General features: G+C 40.7%; 1 protein-coding gene across 6 annotated transcripts; it reads right to left on the reverse strand.

Moving 5' to 3' along the window:
- Window positions 1-3402: 3402 nt before the first annotated feature.
- Window positions 3403-23074, reverse strand: letm1 (leucine zipper-EF-hand containing transmembrane protein 1). 6 transcript variants are annotated; one of them, XM_058615115.1, is made up of 16 exons: window positions 22706-23074; window positions 17903-17960; window positions 17291-17747; window positions 13737-13880; window positions 13004-13141; window positions 12373-12576; window positions 12148-12267; window positions 11924-12055; window positions 11660-11818; window positions 11282-11386; window positions 11045-11077; window positions 9815-9949; window positions 9530-9720; window positions 8853-8885; window positions 8178-8334; window positions 3403-7110 (listed from the first exon to the last, which is right to left on the reverse strand). In XM_058615115.1, the coding sequence occupies exons 1-16, from the start codon at window positions 22782-22784 to the stop codon at window positions 6964-6966; spliced, it is 2292 nt and encodes a 763-aa protein (XP_058471098.1). In that variant the 5' UTR covers window positions 22785-23074; the 3' UTR covers window positions 3403-6963. The 6 variants fall into 6 exon arrangements, with proteins under 6 accessions (XP_058471098.1, XP_058471097.1, XP_058471100.1 ...); XM_058615114.1 differs by having other exon boundaries at window positions 11282-11389; window positions 22706-23073; XM_058615117.1 differs by lacking the exon at window positions 8853-8885 and having other exon boundaries at window positions 11282-11389; window positions 22706-23072.
- Between the last annotated feature and the right edge of the window lie 693 nt (window positions 23075-23767).

Raw genomic sequence — 23767 nt, forward strand, 5'->3', positions numbered from 1 at the left:
AGAGTTATCTCCCGACTCGGGCCTCTGTCGCTCTGTGATCATGTGGCCGAGAGCCTCATTCATGCATTCATAACATCATGCCTGGACTGTCACGACGTCGCCCTGTGCGGTGCTGGATCCTGCTGCCAGGGTTCGCGCTCGCCACTCTTCAAACGTCTGCTCGACATTCACTCGTGACCTTTCTGACCTCCTCCATGTTGTGCCATGCGCTCTATAGATGTTAAAAAAGTTATTATTAGTACTAGAATATGTGCATTTCCCCACACAATGCAGCTGGGAATGCCGTGTGTTCCTGACAAGAGATAACGACCAACAATAAACGGTGGGATAATGAAAAACAGGGAAAGAAAGTTGAAAAATGCTGACTTGGCATTTCCCGACTAATTAATCTTTATTTTTTATTTTAAAAACTGAGGACGTCGTTGGTTGTGTTCCATGTCGTTGAGCCGTGACATGAAACTATGATCTCATTACTTCATTTCTGCTTAATGCAGCATTTTTATGTGTCCATCCGTCGTCATCAACAACAGCAGCAGCAGCAGCAGCCAAGGACAAACGTGTGTAAACAACAAAAAACTAAAAACATGCCTTTAAGAGTCTCCTTCATGCAGATTCTCTGCCGAGTTACTGAGTCGACATTTTTAATTTTAATGCCGATGATGTTTTCAGGCCGGGAGTTCAGTTCAGTCTGTTTGGGTTCAGAGACACATGTTCTCCCTGTGTGTGCGTGGGTATTCTCCGGGTTCTCCAGCTTCCTCCCACATGCAATACAGGGATTAGTAGGTGCGAGAGTGAATGGTTGTTTGTATGTGTATATATATGTATATATATGTGTATGTATATGTATATATGTATATATACATATATGTGTGTGTATATATATATATATACATATGTATATATGTATATATGTGTGTATATATATATACATGTACATATATACATATGTGTATATATGTGTGTATATATATATGTGTATATATGTGTGTATATATATATATATATATGTGTGTGTATATATATATATATATATATATATATATGTGTGTATATATATACTAGTTCTAGTAGAGGATGATGTGTTAAATGCAGAGAAGAGAATCCCCCCTGTGGGACTGATAAAGGACTCATTTAATTTAACATTTGGTTAGGCAGAGATTTTTACACCTTCCAGACAAAACCCATAATCAGGTTTGGGACCGGCATCTTGCCCAGGGGTACCCAGGACTCTGTCCAAAGCAGCAGCAGCAGCAGCAGCAGTAGCTGTGTGTCACACTCCACGTGTCATCATCTCTGACTTTTTCCTCTTCATAATGACGTTAATCTTGTCCCGTCATAATGAAACAGAAAATCATCATCCCATTCCAGCTCACTTTAATCCGAGATGCCACAGAGGAGACGTTTTTCTCTTGGGACGAGGATGAAAGATAAAAACTCACCTGGCTCAGTGAAGTCAAACATGAGTCTCCTCTCATTTCATCTCTGGCAATAGAGAAGTGACTAAAACACAGTCACACACTGCCATCTAGTGGCTGGAGTGCACACAGCTGTGAAAATGAGAACTAGTGAGGTCATGAAGAATGTGGATACTACTAACCTTTTCCTGTAGAGGGCAGCATTGCACGTGTGTGTGTACTGTCTGCAGGTGTTAAAGCACAAACACATGAGCAATGGTGGAACCAAAGAAAGACAAACCAGGATCAAACATCGTTTATTCAACTCTTTAGTGATTAATTTAGCAGATGATAGAAAAAAAAAGGGGATGCTTTTCATTACATTTGAGATTCAAGATCAAACTGGGATTAAATCCTAGTACCTGGTCATTTCCTGTGCAGCTTCTTACATTTGGATTTAATATATAAATAAATAAATAACAATCATCTAAAAAAACAAAACAAAAACACCAATAGGTTACAGTATCTTATACTGAGTCAAAAGAAATAAAGAGAATATGCTGCAACATGTCCCCTCACACTTTAAACTGAGATTTAATCTGAAAACTTTAGATTATTTAGGGTTTAACGTCACACTTTGTTCAACGGCCTTTACTCTTCGCTGTGTTTGAACCACGTCCACTAAAGGTCGAGAGGACCAGTGTGTGTGTCCAAAAACACAAATGACACTTTTCCATTCTACAGTTCTAGCACGACTCGGCACATTTTCCTTTTTTTTGCTTTTCCATCAGTGATAGTTCCTGGTACCTGGTGTTTTTTTTTTCTTAGCGCCTGCTCTGACGATACTAAAATGTGACGTTGCAAGGCTGCCGGTCACTGATTGGTCAGAGAGAGTCGTCACTGGAAGAGTCATTAGCGCGGCGTCCAACACAAGAATCAAACCGAACAATACCAAACTATAGATCAGTTAAAAAGACTTAAAATCTAGCAAAGGAAATGTCAATATTTAACCCGTTCAGTTCAGGGATTGTGCAATGCAGGAAGTACTGAAATATTCTGTGAACACTTTTTTTTTTTTTTTTTTTAAATCAACTAATTCTAATGATTCAGTTCCACCCAAAACAGCTGCTTCACTCGTTTGTGTCTCATGGTTAAAAGGCCTTGGGGATAAAACGGCGTGACTGATATCAAACGGAGCTGTGCTCGAACTGTAGAATGGAAAAGTGCAAAAAGTTGCTGAGTCACTACTAGTACGAGCTACCGTCTGTGCAGTCGGCAAATGGTGAAAGTTGAGGCTCGTGTTCTGCGTGAGCGCTCAAAAATGAAGAGGTTGTTCCTGAAAGTCAGTTGTCCATTCACACTGGAGGCAGAAAAGTGCAAATCTTCAGAAATAGTTACCCTGGGGTCCATCAGACACGGGCACAGCCATACTTTCGTTTTGTTTGTTTGACACTAAATGAACTGTCCTCCTGACACTGAGGTTCTACACCATCGATGGAAATCCTAATCTGACTATCTTTGAAGGAACAGCACGTCGCGTAATATTAATTCGTCAGCCTTTAACGTGACTTCGTCTTTAATGTCCAAACGTTTGACTCGTTCGGGACCTTCGGAGGTCGGAAACACCCCTGGTTTCCCTGACCATAAAACTGATCCTGCTCTGTGTCCAGCTGCCTGGTCCTCGACACACAAACTGTGACAAAACAATGGCTAGAGCACCTAAAATAAGCAGAATATCAGCCTGATCATCAAAGGTTCCGGCTTTGGGGACAACATGTGGACATGTTACAATATATTTTTAGCTAATTTAACACCTCAAGAATTAAAAAAAAAAGAAATCATTACACGATGCATAATCAACTTATTGCTTTCAATGTGCTCCTCTTGTGCACAACGTGCACCGCAAAACTCCACAGGAATCTTTCAGGACGGTTTACAACATTCACAACCTGAGCTATAAACATATTTAATCATTTTTACACACCTTTTATTTATATATATTTTTATATATATATATATATATATATATATAAATAATAATAATCAGATAGTGCACATACAGTGGCAAAAGCTGAGTGAAACAAAATCACCCTGATGGAAAACTGATAAACCTCGACAGATAAACGTCAACAGCAACTTGAACAACACAGTGCAACACTGCTGCCGGTGGTGATTTGTGGAAACTGCACATCTCCTCACGCTGCAGCCAAACACCAGGACGCGCTTCAACACGCTTTTATGTCTATATTCTGTAAATGACATGTGGTAGCTGGTCTTGATATGCATATTATGGTTTCTATATTTCAAAATAACCTGTATTCTTACATGAAAGGTTAATAATAAATTGTGTTGATGTTTGTTATGTGGGAGAAAGTGGTGAAAATACAACAAAAAAATCTGAACTGTACGAGTGCGTTTTTCTCTTTTAGGATTTTTACACTTAGGTTGCGTCACTGGAAGATGGAAATGTCAAAAATGGTTTAGTCCATTAATTGAATATTATTAAAGGTAAATATGTGACATTTGCTTGTTTCGAACTCATCAAACTGTGAAATTTGGCTGCTTCTCCGTTTTCTGACACTGAAAACTACATTTCTTTGGATTTTGAATGAGTAATAACCTGTAAAAAATAATCCACACTTCATCATTTTCCACATCACATCGTCCAGGCGTTCACACCAAGAACAGCACTGAAAACCGGTTGCTTCAGGTAGAACAGGTTTCCAGCCACAGCCGCAAATCAAATTCAAATTTTTTCTGATTATTTCTTCAAATAATTGATTAGAAAATGTCACGAGGCAACATCACAGTTTCAAACACCTCCAGCGACACACTGTCCAAAAACCCAAAGATCTTCACTTTGCCTTTTATGTGTAAAAAAATGAAATCTCTGTGAAGCTGGCGACTGTTTTTAGAAGTACGAGGACAATTATACAAATCTGTCAATTTAAACGAGTGAATAATAGATTTTTAAGTGATCCAGGATTGTTATTATATAGCTTTTTTTAAGAAGTACAAAGAACAAATTTGTGCATAATGTAGCGACTAATTTACAGCCAACATAAACGATCGGTATATGAACTAAAACGTCCTTTCATGCATGTGACTTAAGACGTAAACATAATCTTTTCAAAGAGGTTTGTTTTGGAACCCAAAGAAAAATCTCCTGCGACCAATCTCTGGGTTCTGACCCAGTCTTGGGAACCACTGGCTGAGAGAACACTACATAGAATGACCCTTTCAAACTCTCCTGGAGCAACACAGAAACCCTGAGTACTGATCTTTAAACACTCTGTTATGTGTCACTCTTTCTGCACCTGACCTTTCACCCCTCCACGCACAGACACAGACACCACTCTCCTCTGCCAAGTGTCCTGGAGACGTTGCCCCCGCGACATGTTTACACCGACGGCTGATTTATGCTGCGCGTAACGATGCCATGTCCCCGCCGCTGCGTCTCTAAACCTAAACACAACCCTCCAGACGAGCAGGTCTGTGGCCCATGTATGGGCCGAGTGTTTACCCAGCATCCATCACTCTGACCGGTCGCAGGCGACGGCAGAGGCGTCACCGTGTCAGCCAGCGTCCAGTCTGCGCCGAGCGCAGAGACGGATGGAGGACGGGCGGCCGCGCTCTAAATCACACGTCCTGACAGCGGATTCCAGGAAGGGGATTAAAAACGGAGGGTCGTCCACTCAGCGTTATCTGCAGTGCCACTCTGTCAACCGTGTTTACACCATGAGCTGCTCGAGAGCTGCTGTGGAGGAGGAGTGACACACGGACGGCTCCGGCTTTAAGAGCCAGGGAGAGAGCAAATCAAATCGAGCGGCTGGTTCACGCCGAGGCAGCGCGACGGACAGCGTTTGCTCCAGAGCTCAGTGGCTGAAACAAAAGAGAAGCCTAGGGCAGTGGTTCCCAAACACTGGGTTGAGACCCACAGATGGGTCGTGGGTGATTTATTTTGGGTCCCCCCAAACAAATTTGCTTAATTTTTCCCATCCTTTTATTTAAGATTTATGTGTATACGCTTTACATGACATGCATGAAATTATCATTTACGTGTATACGTGTGTGTGTTTGTGTGTACTTGTATGAATATCTCTGTGAGGACCAAAGACCTGGTTTTTAGAAAGGGGTTAAAGGCTCAGGTTAGGGGGAGGTTGGGGATAAGGCTTTGTTTAGTCCGGTCAAATTAATGGAAGTCCATACAGAGTCCTAAGAAGATTCACTGTGCAAACGTGTGTGTGTGTGTGTGTGTGTGTCGTAGCTGATGTGATACCACTGTACAAAAAAAAAAAAAAGTCTCCCGTCGGTTTTTGTTAATAATCGGAGATCATCAATAATGTTATTCAAACATGCTGCAGTGCAACTTTGGCATTTTACGCAGAGCTTTTGTTAAACACAGGAATAAACACGCAGAGCTGTGCTACAATGAGATTAATAATTAGGTCGTATGTACAAAAAGAAATTACAGTGCAGTTTTTAATATTGATGTAGAAGTCGTTTTCCTCCCTTCAGTAAAGTGTTGCTTGATTGATCATCAATTTTTAAGTTGCATCTAATTGGGGGTGGGCGTTTCGTACAACTTTAATATTACGATAAATATCACAGTATACTGCGATGTCCAGTTGTTTTTGTATAACGACCATCTCCTACACAGAACTCGCAACAGCTGCTTTATTAGCCTTCACAGCGAAAGGCAACGGACGTGTTTGAGATACGAGCTGCATCGTTTCAATTAATCTCTGCTGCCACCCACTGGCTTTATTCAGCACCGCACCTTAGGTGGCGCTTTTGTCCCAAGACTACTGTCATGGCATTTGCTGCCATTTCAATTCAGCCGCGTCTAAATCGACTCCCACATTATGGGCAAAGTGCACTAGAAGTGATTGACATTTTCAACACGGTGTCCAATGAGGTCTTTGGTTGCAGCCACCGTTTAAAGATCTCAGGAAATAAGCTACCGGTTCTCGTACAATTCATAATATAAAACAAAATCATTTACAATCGGAGAGGATGAGGGACAGACTGAAATGAAACTGGGTGGAATGACGATGGTGATGGTGATTTTTGTTAACTGTGCAAAGTTTAGAAACGATCGCTCGTTTCTCTACGGCCAAAAGAAGAGGTGAGCTCACCTCAAACCTTAAATCACAAATTTAAACCCAGGAATTTTGGATACTCTGGGAAGTAATATATAACTTGTAACCATGGCGATCTGTCACTCTCTTATTAATAAATTCTTTAGATTATTTACACAAAACCAAATCTCTACAGGATCATTCCAGAAGAGCTCAACATGAGGCCGTTGATGCTTGTTTTTTTTGATTTTTGTGCATTTTAAAGACAATGAGTCTTTAAAATCTTTTTTTTTAGATTATGTTGAACTTCTGATGTGTCAGTTTTTCAGTCGTTACCTCAAACTATGACTCTCGATTTGTCCAGTTCGCTCTCTCCGGCGTCCAGAGTTTCTCTGTGACTGAGGAACCAACATCATCTTTACACAATCTTCCGTGTCTTTCTCTTTTTTGTTTGTTTGTTTGTTTTTCTTCTTTTTCTGGGAAACGAGTTAGCTGTTGGCCGCCTGCTCCTTCTCTGCCTTCTCTTTGGCCTTTTCCTTCTCCATCAGCATCTCCTCCTTCTGCAGCATCACCATGATGTCAGACACCTGAGAGGTGGAGATGTCGATGTCCTCCTTGTCGATCAGCTCCACCACCTGGGATTACGCAGGGAGAGAGGGATTCATATTACATTTACGGAATAAGCCATTTTCATATATGAACTCTTTCCTAAAATCTGCTCCTCGGGCTCCAAAAATGTGGATAAAATGCAAATATCGTACAAGAAACGTGACAGTTTACTTGTTCTCCTGTTTATGGATGAGTTGTGACACTTGCATGGATTGAACAGCAGATGGCAGGACACTCAACCCACTTAATTGCTGTGAATTTTCCTGCTGTGTTCTCACATGGCTTCATGGGTGGAAAATGACAAAAGGGAACATTTTGTGGAAATGTTTTTGGCCTGATATCGTTACTGGCCAATATTCTCTTTAAAATGTATTATTGGATATCGGCAAACACGACAAAATCCCCTTAACACGATAATGTAAGCTGAAAAAGCTGCTACCTCCTATGAAAGATTCTATGTTAATTTCACTGCAGAAGAGACTAAACGACCTCTGAACATGTATCATACATTATATATTGGTATCTGTTATAGCTTCAAACACTCCAGACTCCTCTCTCCATAATACTGTATGGTTTCTGGATTACTAATGCATGTTGTTTTTAGTGCTACACAAATAGAAATTGATTTGATTTGATATCGCATATAAGCCCAATACCCTGCGTCCTTGAAATTCTTTGTTCTCGCATTAAATAGTAAACGGTTTGTATATATATTAGGGCTGCACGATAAATGCGCAATCGATTCACAACTACACGTGATCTCATTTCTAAATGACAACGATTCTTCTGCATTTCATTTCATGAGCAAATTTGGTTCGGTTTGATTCTTGTGCTTCTTCCTGTGACGGAACTCTGACGACGTCACGCATTTTCCCTGGTTATGAGTCAAGCTAAAGACCATATGTCACTTAAGCCACTACAATACTGTTCAGAGCCTTTTGAAAAAAATTCCCAAGCCAAAGTCTGAACGCTGCTCTTCAGAAATCTGTTGCATGAAATAATAGAATCCGTTCATAATTAGGAGGAAAATACTCAGTGAGGTTAATTTCGACCGTATCACTGGGACTGGAGTTGAGTTTTCAGGTGGACTTACTTTGATGACGTCGTCGATGTCGATCTTCCCGTCCTTGTTGTCGTCGAGGGCCTCGGCGATGCGCTGCAGCTTGTCCTCGGGAATGTTCTGGATCTGCCGCATGATGTTGATCAGCTCGTCGATACTGATGAGGTTCTCCCTGAAGGTATAGAACAGACTGCATACAGGAAACAGTTACCAGACTTGGCAGGGGCGTAAAATGCGGTGGAGAAGCCCGAGACGTCCGATGCGCTGCACTCAAGGTTCCCAGATCACACCAATCAAATTAGATGATCAACTTTTTCAAATTCACAACAGATTAAAAATGGGCCGGTGAGCTAAATCATGCTGAAATGCCATGCATCACTCTTTAAATTTAAACATGTTGCACTGATTTTCTTATTAAAGCTCATATATGTTATATGCTGTGCTCTGCACCATGAATTAATATTATCCAATATATTACAAAGCAAATTTTACAATAAATATAAATATTTGACATCAAAAAACGTCCGTGAACCACGTAAGATCTTCCTGTTTAAAAGGTGATTTAAGAGATGAACTCAAAACGTGTTTATTAAAACAAGTGGGCAGAATCGTGATGGAATTGAAGCGATGACTAAGCAATGATTGATCATTGGAGCAATGTTAGCACAAACGCAAGCAAGCAAACGGCTGTACAGCACAGTCTCTTACCTTGTGACATCACTATGTTTAGTAAAGAATAATCTGCAAAAAGTTTAATTGATTCATTAGCAGCTGGATTTGGTTTTATTAACGCAGAATAAATAGAATTGAATAGAACATTGTTTGTTTTTGTTTTTTCTGGGAAGCCTTTTGTTGCTTGTTTTGTCTCCACCAGCATTTTACTAAAAAAGCACTGATGATGACGATGATGATGATCATTGGAAACAATATGTGAAAACTGAGTTTAAAAAAAAAAAAATTCGATTAATCAGTTTGAGTGTTTCTTTTAATGATGAGAACAAGATTTAAGATTTTTCAGCTTAAATGTGAATATTTTCAGGTTTTGTTTCGGTTTTTTTGCTCTATTTAACAAAGAAATCATTCAAATCAATTGATTTTGTTTTGTGGCCAAAACAAGACATTTGAGAATATCATCGTGTCAAGGTTTGGGAAGTTTTCTGGACCAAAGAGTTGATTATCAAGAGAATAATCAACAGATTGATCGATTATGGAATGAATCATTGGTTGCATTAATGTCTTAATGAAAAGGAGCTGCCTTTGCATCATGGCTGCAGCGACGGCAAACACTCAAACTGCAGAATCGTTCGTCAAAATAGTTGTGGATTAATTGGGGAAAAATGTAAAGATAAAATGGTAAACAGCAGCATGTTGTCTGTGTGACATACCCAAGGGGTGGGCATGTCCCACTGGCCGTCTGTCCGTCCAGGGTCTCCTTGTCCTTCTCCAGCTCCACGATGATCTTGTCCATGCGACCAATCATGCGGTTGACCCTCTTGGACAGGCGCTGACTCGCTTTCGACTCCTTCACCGTCTCCTGGCCGCTCTGAGACAGCTCCTTCTTTATTTCCTCCAGATCCTGCAGAGAAAAACAGACGCTACAGATGTAACTAACAAACAAACAAACAAACAAATACCGCAGACACATTTGTTTACGGTCCAGAATAGAGCACCTCGTTGTACTCTTGGACGTCGTCCTTCAGATCCTCCAGCTCCTCTTTCTCCAGAGTCAACAGCTTCTTCTGCTCCTTCAGCTTTGAGCAGGCGTCACTCAGCATGTCGATCTCTTCCTTGGTGATCTCCTCTCCCTGAAAGATTAACAGACAACCTACTATTAGAGGTCGAGTTCGAGACAAGATGCTCAGCGACCCCTGGATTAATCAGTCTAATACACTAGAGTGCATCTATGTCCAGAAGTATTGATTAAAAGTCCTTTACTTTTTGAATTAAACTGCTCACAAACAGATGAACACACAGTCACAGTTAGGTTTGAGACCAACCTAAACACACATGATCGGTTAAAAAGGGGGAGGAGGCTATAGAGGAAAAAGGGAAAGTCTTCATGAGCCAATATGTTCCCACAGGATGGAGGGAAGTGTGTGGATCTACTGAGGTTGTTGGATTGGGAAGAAAAGGTTGAAAACGGGTCTGTGCGGATCAACAAGGATCAGAGGAGAAGTCCTCACAGATGTGGGCTAAACGCAGCAGAACACTCCGCTGTACCTATATGTACAAAAGTCCAACCCGATGTGTCTGTTTTCTGTTCTGTAATTCAAAATGACTGTTTCTCATCCCAGTTAACGGCACACAGAGCTGAATACGAGCACTTGTGGTCGGCCCTTTGCCTCATTTCCTCCTGCTCTGCTTTCCCAGCACTCATGTCTACAACCGTCTCATCGTCGTACCCATAAAACTAACGGCTATTTTCACAATCAATTAATCTGTCTTGATAAATGAACTATTTTTTCCTCCTAAAAATGTCAAAAAATGTTCAAAAATGTGAATGGTATGACCTAAATCTTGAAATAATGCTGTAATTATTATAAAATTATTCAGTTTTAATTATTTCTTTGTTATATGGAGCAAGGAAACCAGAATATATTCACATTTAAGGAGCTGAAAAATCAGAGAACTTAAAGAAAAAAAAAAACACTAAACTGATTTATCTATTATCAAATTAGATTAGTAAAACCCTGTATTTATGGATTATTTCCTGTCCATTATATTATATTTTTAATCCCTTTGAACACAACAGCAGAAAATGGTAAAATAAACGCCACACTTTTATTTGCCAGGACAGTTTAGCCCACATCTGTGTTTGCTCAAAGAAACTCAGGTTTGACAGAAAGACAGTGCTTGCGGGGATGAACTGGTGTGGAGGAGAACACGACATCAAACCTAACCTGGAAGCGCAGGAAAGTCTGCCAATGTTCAAACTGAGCGGTGCAGAAAACAAAGAAGTGGAAACCAGTGAGTCACGTGGTAACATTCAGTAAAGAAACAAGGACAATGTATCCATACACAAAATCTGATTTCAGGGGTTTCCAAAAGGATATAAAACGACCTATGAATGTGGTTTTTGTGATCAGATCCAATCGGGATGGAAGTTAATACCAGTATTGTACAGGTAAAAATGTTACCTTGGTTCCCTCTAAGACAGGAGCTGTGTCCTTCAGCGTCTCTGAATCAGCAGCCACCTTCGTCTTATTGTGCTTCATCCTCTCTGCTTCCAGCTCCATCTCACCCTGCTGCACAAGACAAAAAAAGGACATCAGGACTGAATAAATTATCTGGAGTTAAGGAAGTTTAAATGATAATCTGTACGATAAAAACCATCAGTTTCCTTTGTTTACTCTGCCATGTTGGCAGAAAAAACTTAACAGTTAGTGCCGGTTTCGAGCCGTCAGAGTTTCCTGCGCACTTTAAATCCACTGAGATTGAGCGATGCATCGCAGAACCTGACTGACTGAACGTATCTAATGCTTGTACTGCCCCCTGGTGGTGTGGAAACAGCTTACCTTTGCGACCTTCTCTGCAGCATCAGCCAGTCTCTCCATCTCACGCTCTTTGTTGTCCTGGCGAATGGCCGCCTCCTCCTGCAGCGTCGTCTCCAGTTTGGTCTTGTTGTCCACTTTGGAGAGCTCCATCTCTGCCAAATTCAACTGAGCCTCCTTTGTCTGGAGAGGAGCAATTTGTTGTTGTTTTTTTTAGGAGGTTTTAGCCTTTATACACTTGAAAAAAACACTATAATAGTGGAAAAAACAGACTTTCATTGTACATACCACCATCTCAGGCAGCGTCTGCAGTGTGGTCTTCAGCTGGTCGGCAGGAGACAGGGTGTCGGGTAGGTACATGGCCCGAGACAGCAGCAGCAGAGAGGTGGGGATCTGCTGGTTCAGGTGCAGGTCCAACCACTTCAAACAACACAAAGATGAAAGTACGGGGGTTCATTGAGGAAATAACAGACAATTGAATATGAAATTCCAACATCCTCCATCCTTGTTACCTGGCTGAGTTGCTCTCTCAGTCGTTCTTCTGTGACTCCGAGTGACCTCATCCCTCTGACACGACAGGCTGCCTGCACCTCATTCACGTTCAGACTGTCCACTCCTTCCTCTGCAATCAGCTGATAAACACATGCATCACATGTGGTCACACGGGGCTTCACATGACTCACGCACCTCCATCTTTAACAGTGTCAAAAAGAGAAAAGAATTCCGAGTGTTTCTACCTTGTCGTCAGCTCGGATGGTCCTCAGCTTCATGATGAGCTGGAAGCGCAGGAAGTTGTTGGTCCCGATGGACTGGAGCTCCAGGAGGCGACATAGAGCCACCAGCTGAGGTCGTGTCAGATTGTCTAGAGTCAGGTCGTCCTCGAAGAGTTTGGAGAATTTCAAGATCTGCTCGTTACTGGGACGTTCTCCGGAGTTCCGGATCTACGAGGACAACGAGAGAAAGTGTGACTTTTTAAAACACATTTAAAAGTTTTTTTTATTCAAAGAACCTAAATAGAGAAGCAAGAGTTTGAGAGAAATATGTAGTTGAGACGTTAACATTGTGACTTGTTTGTCCAGATATTTGTCAGTGGTTTTCAAACATAAACTCTTTCCAGAGCAATTCACGCAAAAGGAGTCTGGGCTGAGCCTGCAGGAAGATGTTCCGGTTTTATCCTCACATGGGTTAACGCAGACATTTTTTCATTCTTTTGTGGCAGACTATTACAGCTACTATAAATTTAGATATCCATATTCCAGTTACATCATTAAAACCTATCTGACCAACCAATTGGAGACGGTTTACTCAGTCCACCACCAGAGGGCAGCACAGAGCATGTTTTTTCTGTCCACGTTTGCAGACACCAACCATTTGGAAGAAGGTGGAGAACTCCTCGGCCACGTCGCTTTTGGCAGCTTTGTTCCTCAGGGCGATCTCCTCGATGGTGTCCTGCAAGAACTTGGCCATCTCCAGTTTGACCCTCAGCTCCTTTTTCAACCTCTCCTCCTGAAAACACAAAATAAATTCCCTGCAATTAAAATCTAGGTAATATAATATATTGCCATTTCATTTCAAAATACCAATCAGCCAATTTAGTCTGTAATAATACCCCATCATAAGTACTAAGGCAACACAGTGTAGCAACAAACAAGGAAATCTGATGGGAAAATGAGAGCGAAAGTGTTGCAGTGTGTTAAAGGTAATAATTATCATAGCCAAACGCAACAGAGTGGAACAACACGTCAGGGATCCTGTTGTGGTTTTGGATTAGACTGTAATTAGGATTAGCCCTTTGTCAAGAGTGAGACAGGTTGTTCAAGACAGAACCTGAACAATCCTCTGCTCATCATCAGGTTCTCAGGTGAAAAGTGTGCGCAGTGAACGAGGATTCAAATATAATCGCATTTTAATCTTGATATTATATAAAATTATAATCTATGGAATAAATGAATTAACAAAATGTGATCTATGAATTGAATCTGTAAAAATGATACAAAATAACACAATATCCTAACATACAGTATAATCCTCAAACTTGAGCTGATGTTTCTGTGTCTGTGTCTGCAGCTCTGGTTTAAACAGGAGGCCCGGGTTCTTTTACCTTCTTTGACTGTGTCTCGAAGGTGGACGGCAGCATGTTGGGGAAGAGCTTCAGAGCCACGGGGAGCAGGAACTCCATGAAGGGGACGATGATGAAGACGAGGAAGGGGACGAGTCGGAAGACGTCCGCGCACGTTCTGAGAAACTGAGGAGGAAATGAAGGAAAGTGACATGAGTGGATCAAGTTCAATCTGTGCTTGATACAAATGTAAGTCAGTGGATTTTCAGTCATGAATAAAGACCTTTTATACATCTTAACTAAAAGGTTAATACTAAAAATAAACAGTAAAATACTGTAAATAACTTCTAAAACAACCAGGGGAGTCCATGCTAAGACTTTAATAATTGATGGCAGTTTGTTCATGTGTCCAGCAGAGGGCAGTCAAGCTATATAAAAAAAACAGCGGGAATCCAATGATGTTTGGTTCATGTTTTTTTCTTTTGTCTGCTCAGTTTCCCTCTAATAACAGTTTGAACTGTCAGCACTTTTAATGCATACACACATATTCTCACGCAGCATTCTTACTGAGGACACACAGAATTCCCTAACCCCTTACCTTAACTTAAACCATCACAACTGAAAGCCTTAACCTCAATCCAATTCTAGACCTAACCCTCAAGCCAGGTCTTAAGCCCCAAATAAGCCCTTTAAAGTTGTGAGGACCAGATAAAATGTCCTCACTCCCTATGGTTTATATGGTTTTTGGTCCTCACAAAGATACACAAACAAGAACATACACACAGGTTTGTGCGGCACATCTACTTAGGACACTGCACTGACTCATTCATTTGGACAGCATAAACAAAGTGTTATCCCAAGATTAGCACTAATCTTAACCTAACTACAACAACTTGACCTTTTCCCTAGAAATGAGGTTCTCCCTCGTTTGGACCAGGCTTTGGTCTCCATGAGGACTACATAAGGTCACTGTTTATGCCAGAAAAAGGTCCTAAAGAGGTAACAAATACAGCCACCTCCTGATTCACTGGCACGTTATTTACACACAGTCCTGAACCAAAGTGAACATTCTGCCTCACAAAGCTCAAAAAACTGCTCCAACAGGAAGCTCATTTGTTCAGGACAGAACCTGAACAATCCTCTGAGTGTAGAAGCAGCTCACGGACACTAGTTTGCTTCATTGTACAGCTGTCCCACACTGTGGCTAACTGACCGCACCGCGACACAATCCTGACCACTCGCTTACAGAAGCGGCTCCTGAGGGGAGAAGGCAAAAAAACACGAGTCCTTCATTCTCCGCCCTTTTCCACCTGCATGTCAGTGGACCAGTAGGGTGAAGGATTTAGGCCCGGCTCAGTGAAAAGGCCTTTGTCCACTGGTCTATTGACATGTATATCATCTCCCAGAGCTCAACATCAAAAGGAGAGTGGACGGGGGTTGCGGGGGGGCGGCGACAGATTAAAATGGCAGGAGCCTTAAACGGAGGCCGGAGTATTGTAAGTGAATATGAAAGGAGGAGATTAAGGAGGCAAAGCCAGGCCAGGCCTCATGAATGGGAGGTAGATGGTTTCGGGACATGCGCTCCGAGGGAGTCAGATGCATTTGAAAAGGTGCAGATGTGATGGTGGGTGGTGGGTTTAATGTATGGATGGAGGGGAGGGGCAGGGGGTCAACATGCGCACTGACAGGCAGCAGCTATTAGCAGAGTGCTGAGATCCATTTCCCTTTTTTCTTTAGCATAATCACTCAGAGCACAGTATACAGTATAAGGGCTAATATATCAGTAGTATTATCTACATTGACATAAGACAAGATGTGGTCTCAAATAGCCTAACTATTTGTGTAATATTTGACCATATTTATAGTCAATTTCATTGTTTCTAACACACATAAATGTCCTTTTATTAACATCAAAATGCCAAAGAAATAAAAGGTAATAAGTGCATTTTAAGATCATGTGATACAACTCATAAACAGTAGAGTGAATTTACAGTGTACTGTCATTCTCACTCTTTTTTGAGAAGCACAAACTTCTCCAAAGAAAATGTTCATTAGTCTGGAGAAACAACCTGTGTGCAGCTTTATATCCCGATATACGAGATCTATTGCAATATAGCCTAAAAATATTGAGATAAACCATATAGCCCAGCCTTATATAGAATACAGAATATATAAGTATAGTATATAAAGTTATAGTATATAATATATTTTAGCATGATCTCTTTGATGAAGCAATAACATGCTCTGCATATATTAGTCAGCTGGAAATGTCAACTTGAAGACACAGCATTATAATTAACATGCCAAAGAGGCTGTGTCACTACAGCCAGGATACTGAATAATAAGTGGTTTTAAATACTGAAAAATGTCCAAAAACTGCCTTAGGATGTCTCAGCTCATTGGACATAAAAGCTGATATGACGGCGAGAAACATCCATGTATGAAAACTGGTGTAAAGTTATGTATCTGAGACTGATAGAACACGTAAGGATTTAAGAGTTTTAATCAGGCAGCAGCAGCAGCAGCAGCAGCACTGAGAGTCTGTTGAATAAACACTCAGCAGCTAATTTCTATAATTGATCCCATTAAGTTTGAGAAGCTGTGGATTAAACATTATAAAACAAGATGTCTGAGCTGTCGGACAACAATCCCTGCTCAGTCATGCCCTGATCTCTAAACGAAAGCTGGTTAACCACTGTGTAAACTCTGAGTCAGAGTGGAAACATGAACGCAGTGTGAAGAACCGGCTGCCGGGTCACTTCTCCCATCTCTGCTTCTGTTCAGATGTAAGTGGGGAAAAACGCTAGGACGCTTTGTAGCAAAATGGCCGACAGACTCTTACACGTGCCACATATGGTCAAAGTTTACCAGTAATTCACCATTTGCTAAGCCACGCCCCCTCACTGACTGTTGATACTGGAGCTGTAAAACTTTCCATTCCCACATTTGCAGTTTACAGTGACAACAGAAGCAGATTTATCGACAACAAGATCCCAGGAAACGCGAGTTGAAACAAGACAATAAATGCAAGTTATTTTAAAAGCAATAGTTAATGTTTCAACACATTAAGAAACTGAAAATTGGTTGCCTTTCTTTGGCTTGTTAAATATAATGCTGTGTCTTTTAGCTGACTAATATACGCAGTTTTTTTAAATATGAAATACATTTTCAAAATAACAGGGATTATAATGTAGAAAGTCAACAAATTTCTAGAATATCTAAAAGCCAATTTGATTGGTTGAAATCCTCATATTGTACTAGGAGTGAAACTGTAGCCAGGTTTACTGAGCACTTAAAATGAATTTATGCGCCTTCATTTAAAAACGCATGTGAATTCTGCTCTGTGTATGCCTGTCAACCACACACCAAAAATGGAGCTGTTTTAAAACACTGCAGGCATTGTTTTAGTTTGAAAACTCCAGAAGTGCTAGTCTGGATGCAGATTGTTTCTGAAATTGCAAATTTTTTTAAAGAAAACATAGTAATGTGGATGTAGCCTTTAGCTCAGGGTGAGCTTGTTTTTATGCTGTTATCAGTTTCAAAAAGGTCCGGTGGTAGTTACTTCACAGCAACAACATCTACATTTCCTGACTCACTTGTCTCCTCTCCCGTCGGGACAGGACATGTCCATGCAGGACGTTCCACAGCATTCGCGCAGAAATTGTGGTATCAAACCACAGCAGCTTGAAGCCGTGGTAGTAATGTTTGACTTCATCCACGACCCACTGTCTGACTGTCCTCCTCACAGGTTGTGCGTCTACCGTGGGACTGTATACGGGGCCTCCTTCCTCCAGCTTCTTCTTGTCCTTTATGGACCGCAGCGACTTCTCCACCTTCGAATCGTCCCATCTCCTCCCCGATGTGTGTATCCACCGGACACTGGCGATGTACTGCTGCGGCACTGTCGTCCACTGGGTACCTGTTGTGATCGCAGGGTGCAGTGAAGTGGAGGCTCTGAGGCTGAAAGCGCATAAGAGCCGCTGCGAGTCCCAACTCTGGCCCGACACAGGGAGGGTAGGAGTGAATATGGAAACTGAAGTCAAACTCGCAGGTCTGCACAACAGGGGGACAAGATTCAAGTTAAATAGGCTGTAGATGTCTGCTTTCTTTTATTTTTCATTTATTTCATTTATTTTTCACTTTTCAGATGCTGTCGGAAGCTGCGGACACTGTTTAATCCCAACATTTTTCTCTTTTATTTGACTTACCTGTGACTGGAGAGTCTGAGAGCTGTGCAGCTGAAACAGGCACCATCTTGTAATTTCCCTGAAAGGAAAAGGAAAAAAACCAATGAATCGATTTATAAATCAAATACTTAATTAATCGCCAACTATTTTCATAATGGATAGATTAATATATATTATGAAAATAATCTGTAGTGCCCCTAATAGAAACAGTTATGTTTCCATTCTACACAGTCAGTTATAGACCATTTTTTCTTTTGTAAATAGTATTCTACATTTTCATGCGCTGTACTGACAGGGATTATCGTATGTAGGTCAAAATTAGTGAAATCGATAAAACACAATGGTGATTCTGTGTGGCGAATATCATGACGGTTTGCAAAACGGTGTTACCATGGCTATAGTGCAAATTTGAATGTTCAGGGAAAAAAAACATTGGGGAAATTGGTCTTGATTGTCACTAAGGGCACAGTGGCTTCACAACGCCCCCTGGAAATTGAAAATCAACAGCAGCTGCTTTCACCTACAAACATGAAATTTGGCACACATTTTTATCAGGATAATATTGTGAGATTTTTTCTAAATCTTAAACGTGCACCAACGTTCACAACAAATACTCAAAAAATGCTTTACATGGCAATAAGCCTGATTCTTATTTTACTGACATTTTTACAGCTCACTAATTAGTTTAAGACAATTCTATTTTGTGCATCTATAAAGTAGCTCGTGCAAATATCTTCACACTGTTGTTGTTGATGGTGGCCATAATACTCACACCCTCAGTGAGGCCCACAGAGGGGACTGAACACACAGAGGTCACTATCAAACTGTTGCAGAATGAGAGAGAGCGAGAGGGTGGAGTGATGAGACTCTACGGGCCAATCACCAGAGAGCAGATGGCTTAGCCACACCCTCCCTCTGGTTCTCACATGGCCGGCTGCAATGAATCCAACAGGTTCTGATGGAAACGACGAGCACTGGAACAGAGTCACCTTTGTGGCCGAGTGAGAGAAATCCCTGGAAATACAGTAGATTACCTCACACGCCCTGACCTTTACTACTGACCTGGACCAGTGTCCACACATCTACACCCGGTGTTTCCTCTGTGGTTTCATCCCTACCCTGAGGATTTCAACACTTGTAGTTTCATATTCAAACCTCCAGAATCCGTTACGTCAGGTCCATCAGTTCCTAATTCTGGCTTCACAACCAGGACTGATTATTACACTGCTTTAGTTTACGTGAACATTTTAGTCTTGATGCTTTATTTAAAGTCATTGTTGTATTAAATTTAAAAAAAATCCCATTGTTAGTATGGCTGCACAACGTATATCAAAAATATATTGTAACAAACAGGGTTTCAATTAATGATAGTTTATCGATTAATCAATGGATCGGTTCAGAAAATGTCAGAAATTGTCCATCAGTGTTTCCCAAACTTTAAAATGATGATGTGGTCAAATGTCTTGTTTTTTCCGTAAACTAAAACAATTCAATTTTAGTGACTTCTTTGTTATATGGAGCAAAGAAACCGATAAATATCCCCATTTAAAATTTTTCAAAAAATGAATCCATCTATTATTTTCTCGATTTAATCGATTAGTCATTTCAAGGTTTGGGAAACAACAAGCATTTCGAAATGCTGTCAAAAATTATCACAAATATTGTAATTGTGATGGAATATTGTGATATTTATACTTATATCACCAACTTCCTACAGAGCAGTCACACTTTCCTTTACTAGTGGCCCCCAGGTCATTTGAGGTTGAGACCCCTGCCACACGGGTAAGATGGCAGTGGGGGTATGATTTTGTCTTCCCTAACCCTAAATAGACCTCGGCCTGGTCATGAAAGGTCATGACCAGTTCATGCCCTGCTGTACACAACAGCCCGCAGGGTTCCGTCAGGCTGTAAATCGTTAAACTGGCAGTTTTATATCACTTCCTCATGTACCCTGTGAGCAGTAACTGACCCGTCAGAGGCTTCGGGTCAGTGCTCCACTAATCAGGCTGTTACTTAAACTCCAGGTATTTCTATGTGCAGCTGTAAAACACAGCAAACAAGCAAGTGATTAACTGTAAATCTAACACTAGCTATATGTACTGTCCTGGATGTAGATACAGGAAAAGGAAAAACAAACATTTGGAAGCCAGCTGCAGTATAACCAAGTAGGGCTGTAACAAATAATCATTTATTAATCAATTTTAAAGGATCATCTGCAAATATTTTGATAATCAGTTATCAGTAGGAGTGTTTTCTGATTTTTCAGCTTCTGTTTCTTTGCTCCATAAAACAAAGAAATCATTAAAACTAAATCATTTGGTTTTCCAACATAACAAAAAACATTTGAAAACAGCATCATTTCGAACACTTTCTGAAATTTTCTGACATTTTTGTACCAAACAAGTGACTTATTGATTATGAAAACACCGAAACAAACCAAAATGATTATATATTATATTATTTCTTGTTTTATATGGCACAAAGAAACCAGAAAATTGTCACATATAAGAAGCTGCAAAATCAGAGAGCTTGTTTTTCACGCATACCGATTAATCAATAATGAAATTTAGTAATCATTGCAGCCATAATCAACAGATTCATCGATTATTTAAAAAATCAATCATTATTAGCAGCCCTGCAACTACATTTGGTGCATTAAATGCAGGAAATTAAATTTCGCTGCGTCTTTATTCCTTGTTTACATCCACAGTGGCCAAATAACAATAAACCACAGCCTGGAAACACAAAGATTTCTTGGAAGCCAAGTACTATAGATGGACTGTCTGGCTTCGAGAGCAACGTATCACCTTTCAGTGCAGGGCTGAAACACTAACTCGAACATCAATCACTTTATCCCAACTGTGCTTCAGAGCCAAACAGATTTAACACACACACTTTAATTATATAAGATAATACAAAATATGTTAGTTTTATTTAGCAGTCAATTAATTATGGATATATCTTCTTTTATTCTCTAATATCAGTAACACCACTGTAACGCTCTTTGACACGGTGTTAGACAAGCCTCTAATCTTTACTGACTGACTTTACAGCCTTTTCCTCAATGAGTGCTTAATTTCCATGGCACACATACAGTGTGGAGGTCAAAGTTCAGCGGTCACAGCGGGCAGCAGCAGGGACTGATCAGTGTTACAACCCTTGTCGGAGATTATTTATCTTCCTTGAGCAGGTTAGAGCCGGGATTACTATTAACAAATTATCCAAATGTCTATTGTCCAGCTTTGTGAAAAGGTGGATTTGTGATTAGTCACAATTATACTCATATCATGATCACTACCAGGGAATGAGGACGTGACATGAATACATGACGGGAAAATTACACTCATGTGTTAGTGAGGTGGAGTTAAAACAGGCACTGACCTATCCTCTAGCAATTTGTCTGATAATCTGGGCCTAAAGCCAAGCTCACAGTCTCAGTCTGTCCACTTCAGACACACAAATCCCCATCATGACCGTGTCATCTATTTATAAACACAGTGTTAATGTGCCAACACAAACACTTTTACTGTAGCTTTCCTGTCATTTTAACAGTAACGAGCCTAAACATCCTGTAAACTTCAGAGAAACAATCAGTTTGACCAAAGACCACTAAGAGGGAAGATTTCAACAACATAAACAGACCAATTAATCACACCGATATTTCCCATGTTTTAATAATCTGTACTGGTGGATTAAAGTGTATTAATCGGCCAATTATTGCAATCATAAAACAGTTATATTTTATCAGACGGAGGAAAAATAAATCTACAAAATATTGGGACCCAAAAAATCAGCATCACTTATAGGCCAACGCTTGTCCTGATTTCTGACCACAGAAAACCCCATATTAAAACTGAAACTTGATAGTGAGCTGCTGGATAGTAATAAACACCTATTGTGTTGTTTTCAGATGGAAGCAAGTACTGGCATTTCAGGACAGGATACTTCATAATTAAGTGTCATTATAGCTTTAACATAGTTAAATGAACATTGTACGTTTCTGTCAGAAAACTTTATTTTACATATCAGCTTATAAAATGCAGGAAACTCAGTTCTAAACAATCAGAACCTGAAGTATATGCATGAGAATTCACCACTCATTTTCTGCCTTATCAGTGGCCACTACTTAGACACAGAGGTGGGCCAAATGAAACCCCAAGTTTGGCCCACAAGCCCAAGTTTAGGAAGTCCAGCAGTACAATTTTAATAAAATGTTCTAATATGGTAACAACCACTTTTTTTTTTCTTTCTTTTTTTTTTACCAAAAAAAATAAACAATCCTTTTACATCCTACTTCCTCATATTTCCCCATCTCACCTAGTTCAGGAAACGACATCTTGTGGATGCTGGATAAACAGAGAGGAACCAGTTTGCCATGGCAACAAACACGCACTGCAGTGGGGGAGAGACAGCGCTGCCAGTGGTTAATACCGAAACCGAGCTGTCCTCAAATAACCCAGCAGCTCCTCCATCCAGTCAGTCAGTGCTCCTTTCTACCTGTTCACGTCTCAACAGTCAGGTGTGATTCTCAGAAAACGCAGATTCTAGCGAGGTCACGCAACTAACCTGCACTGTCAGCACTGACACCAGGAGGTCATTGTGTGGTCAATTCAGTGCTTTATTACTGTTTAATACACAGTTATGTGCTAGTAACGCTTCACCCTCACTCATTCATCATCTTCCCGGAAACCCAAACGTTTCCTCTGTGGAGACAGAGTAAAGTCCTCTACATGCTAACATGACCACAGCTAAATTAGCTTAGCAACAAACAAGTGAATACGTGATGTATATGTATTTTTTTAAGCAAATAAATCATATATTTACCTTTACGGAATTCATTCTTTAGTGTCCGGGAGGTTTTCATTAAAGGTGCCACGGACCTGGTAAAGAGGATTGACGCCATGAGGAGGCTTTTTTTCACGCTGCCTTTACTTAACTTACAAGCTAGCTAGACCGTTAGCTAGTCACTGGTTGTTCCGGTGGGCCAAACAAAAGTAATACGGTAACTTAAGTAACAACAAAGATCCAGGAATCTTCGTCAGCTTATAACAAGCTACAACGCATTAATAACTGTTCATATGGGAATGTCTCTCCATGTCATGTGTGCCCTTCCCTGGTCCGTGGATGACAGCAAGCCGAGTGACGTCAAGCCGGCGCGAGGCTGTGTGGCGTTAGCGTGTGTCCGCGAGGCGACCTGTGTGACGTGTGATGGAGCAGAACTTCCGGTGAGTTTGAAAAATAAAATAAAATAAAAGCCAGCGCTTTTCTGCGGCGCTGCCCTTTGAGCTGCATGTGATGACAGAGGGTTGTAGTTTAGTTTATAGAAGAAAATGACTAGGAAATGTATATGGGCGTTCACCAAGAAAATGCAGCCCAGAAAGTGTGTGTGTGTGTGTGTGTGTGTGTGTGTCTTTTTTTTGTTACCTTTTATCTACATGTGATCTACCTTCCCAACCTTTGATCTGCCATTTTCAATACATTTTCAAAATTATACAGAAATGGTTAAATTATAAAATTATAATTTTATTCTTTTTTAGTTAATATTTATTATTCATCTTCACAGCTGCGGCCCTGTTATGGACTGGCAACCTGTCCACGGTGTAACCCAGCTTTCACCCTCTGTCAGCTGGGATGGGCACCAGCGACCCTCATGTGGAGGATAAAGTAGTAGAAGATGAATGAGCAAGTTAATTAATGAATTAATCTTAAAAGCTGTGGCCCTGTTATGGACTGGTGACCTGTCCAGAGTGTGAACCTATGTCAGCTGGGATTGGTACTAATGCCCCCCTGTGACCCTCATGTGAAGGATAAAGCTGTAGGAGATGAATGAATGAGGAAATGAATGAATGAGTTAATGAATAAATGAATTAATCTTAACATCTTTCT

Source organism: Solea solea, chromosome 18 (assembly GCF_958295425.1).
Source record: "Solea solea chromosome 18, fSolSol10.1, whole genome shotgun sequence".
NCBI lineage: Eukaryota > Metazoa > Chordata > Actinopteri > Pleuronectiformes > Soleidae > Solea > Solea solea.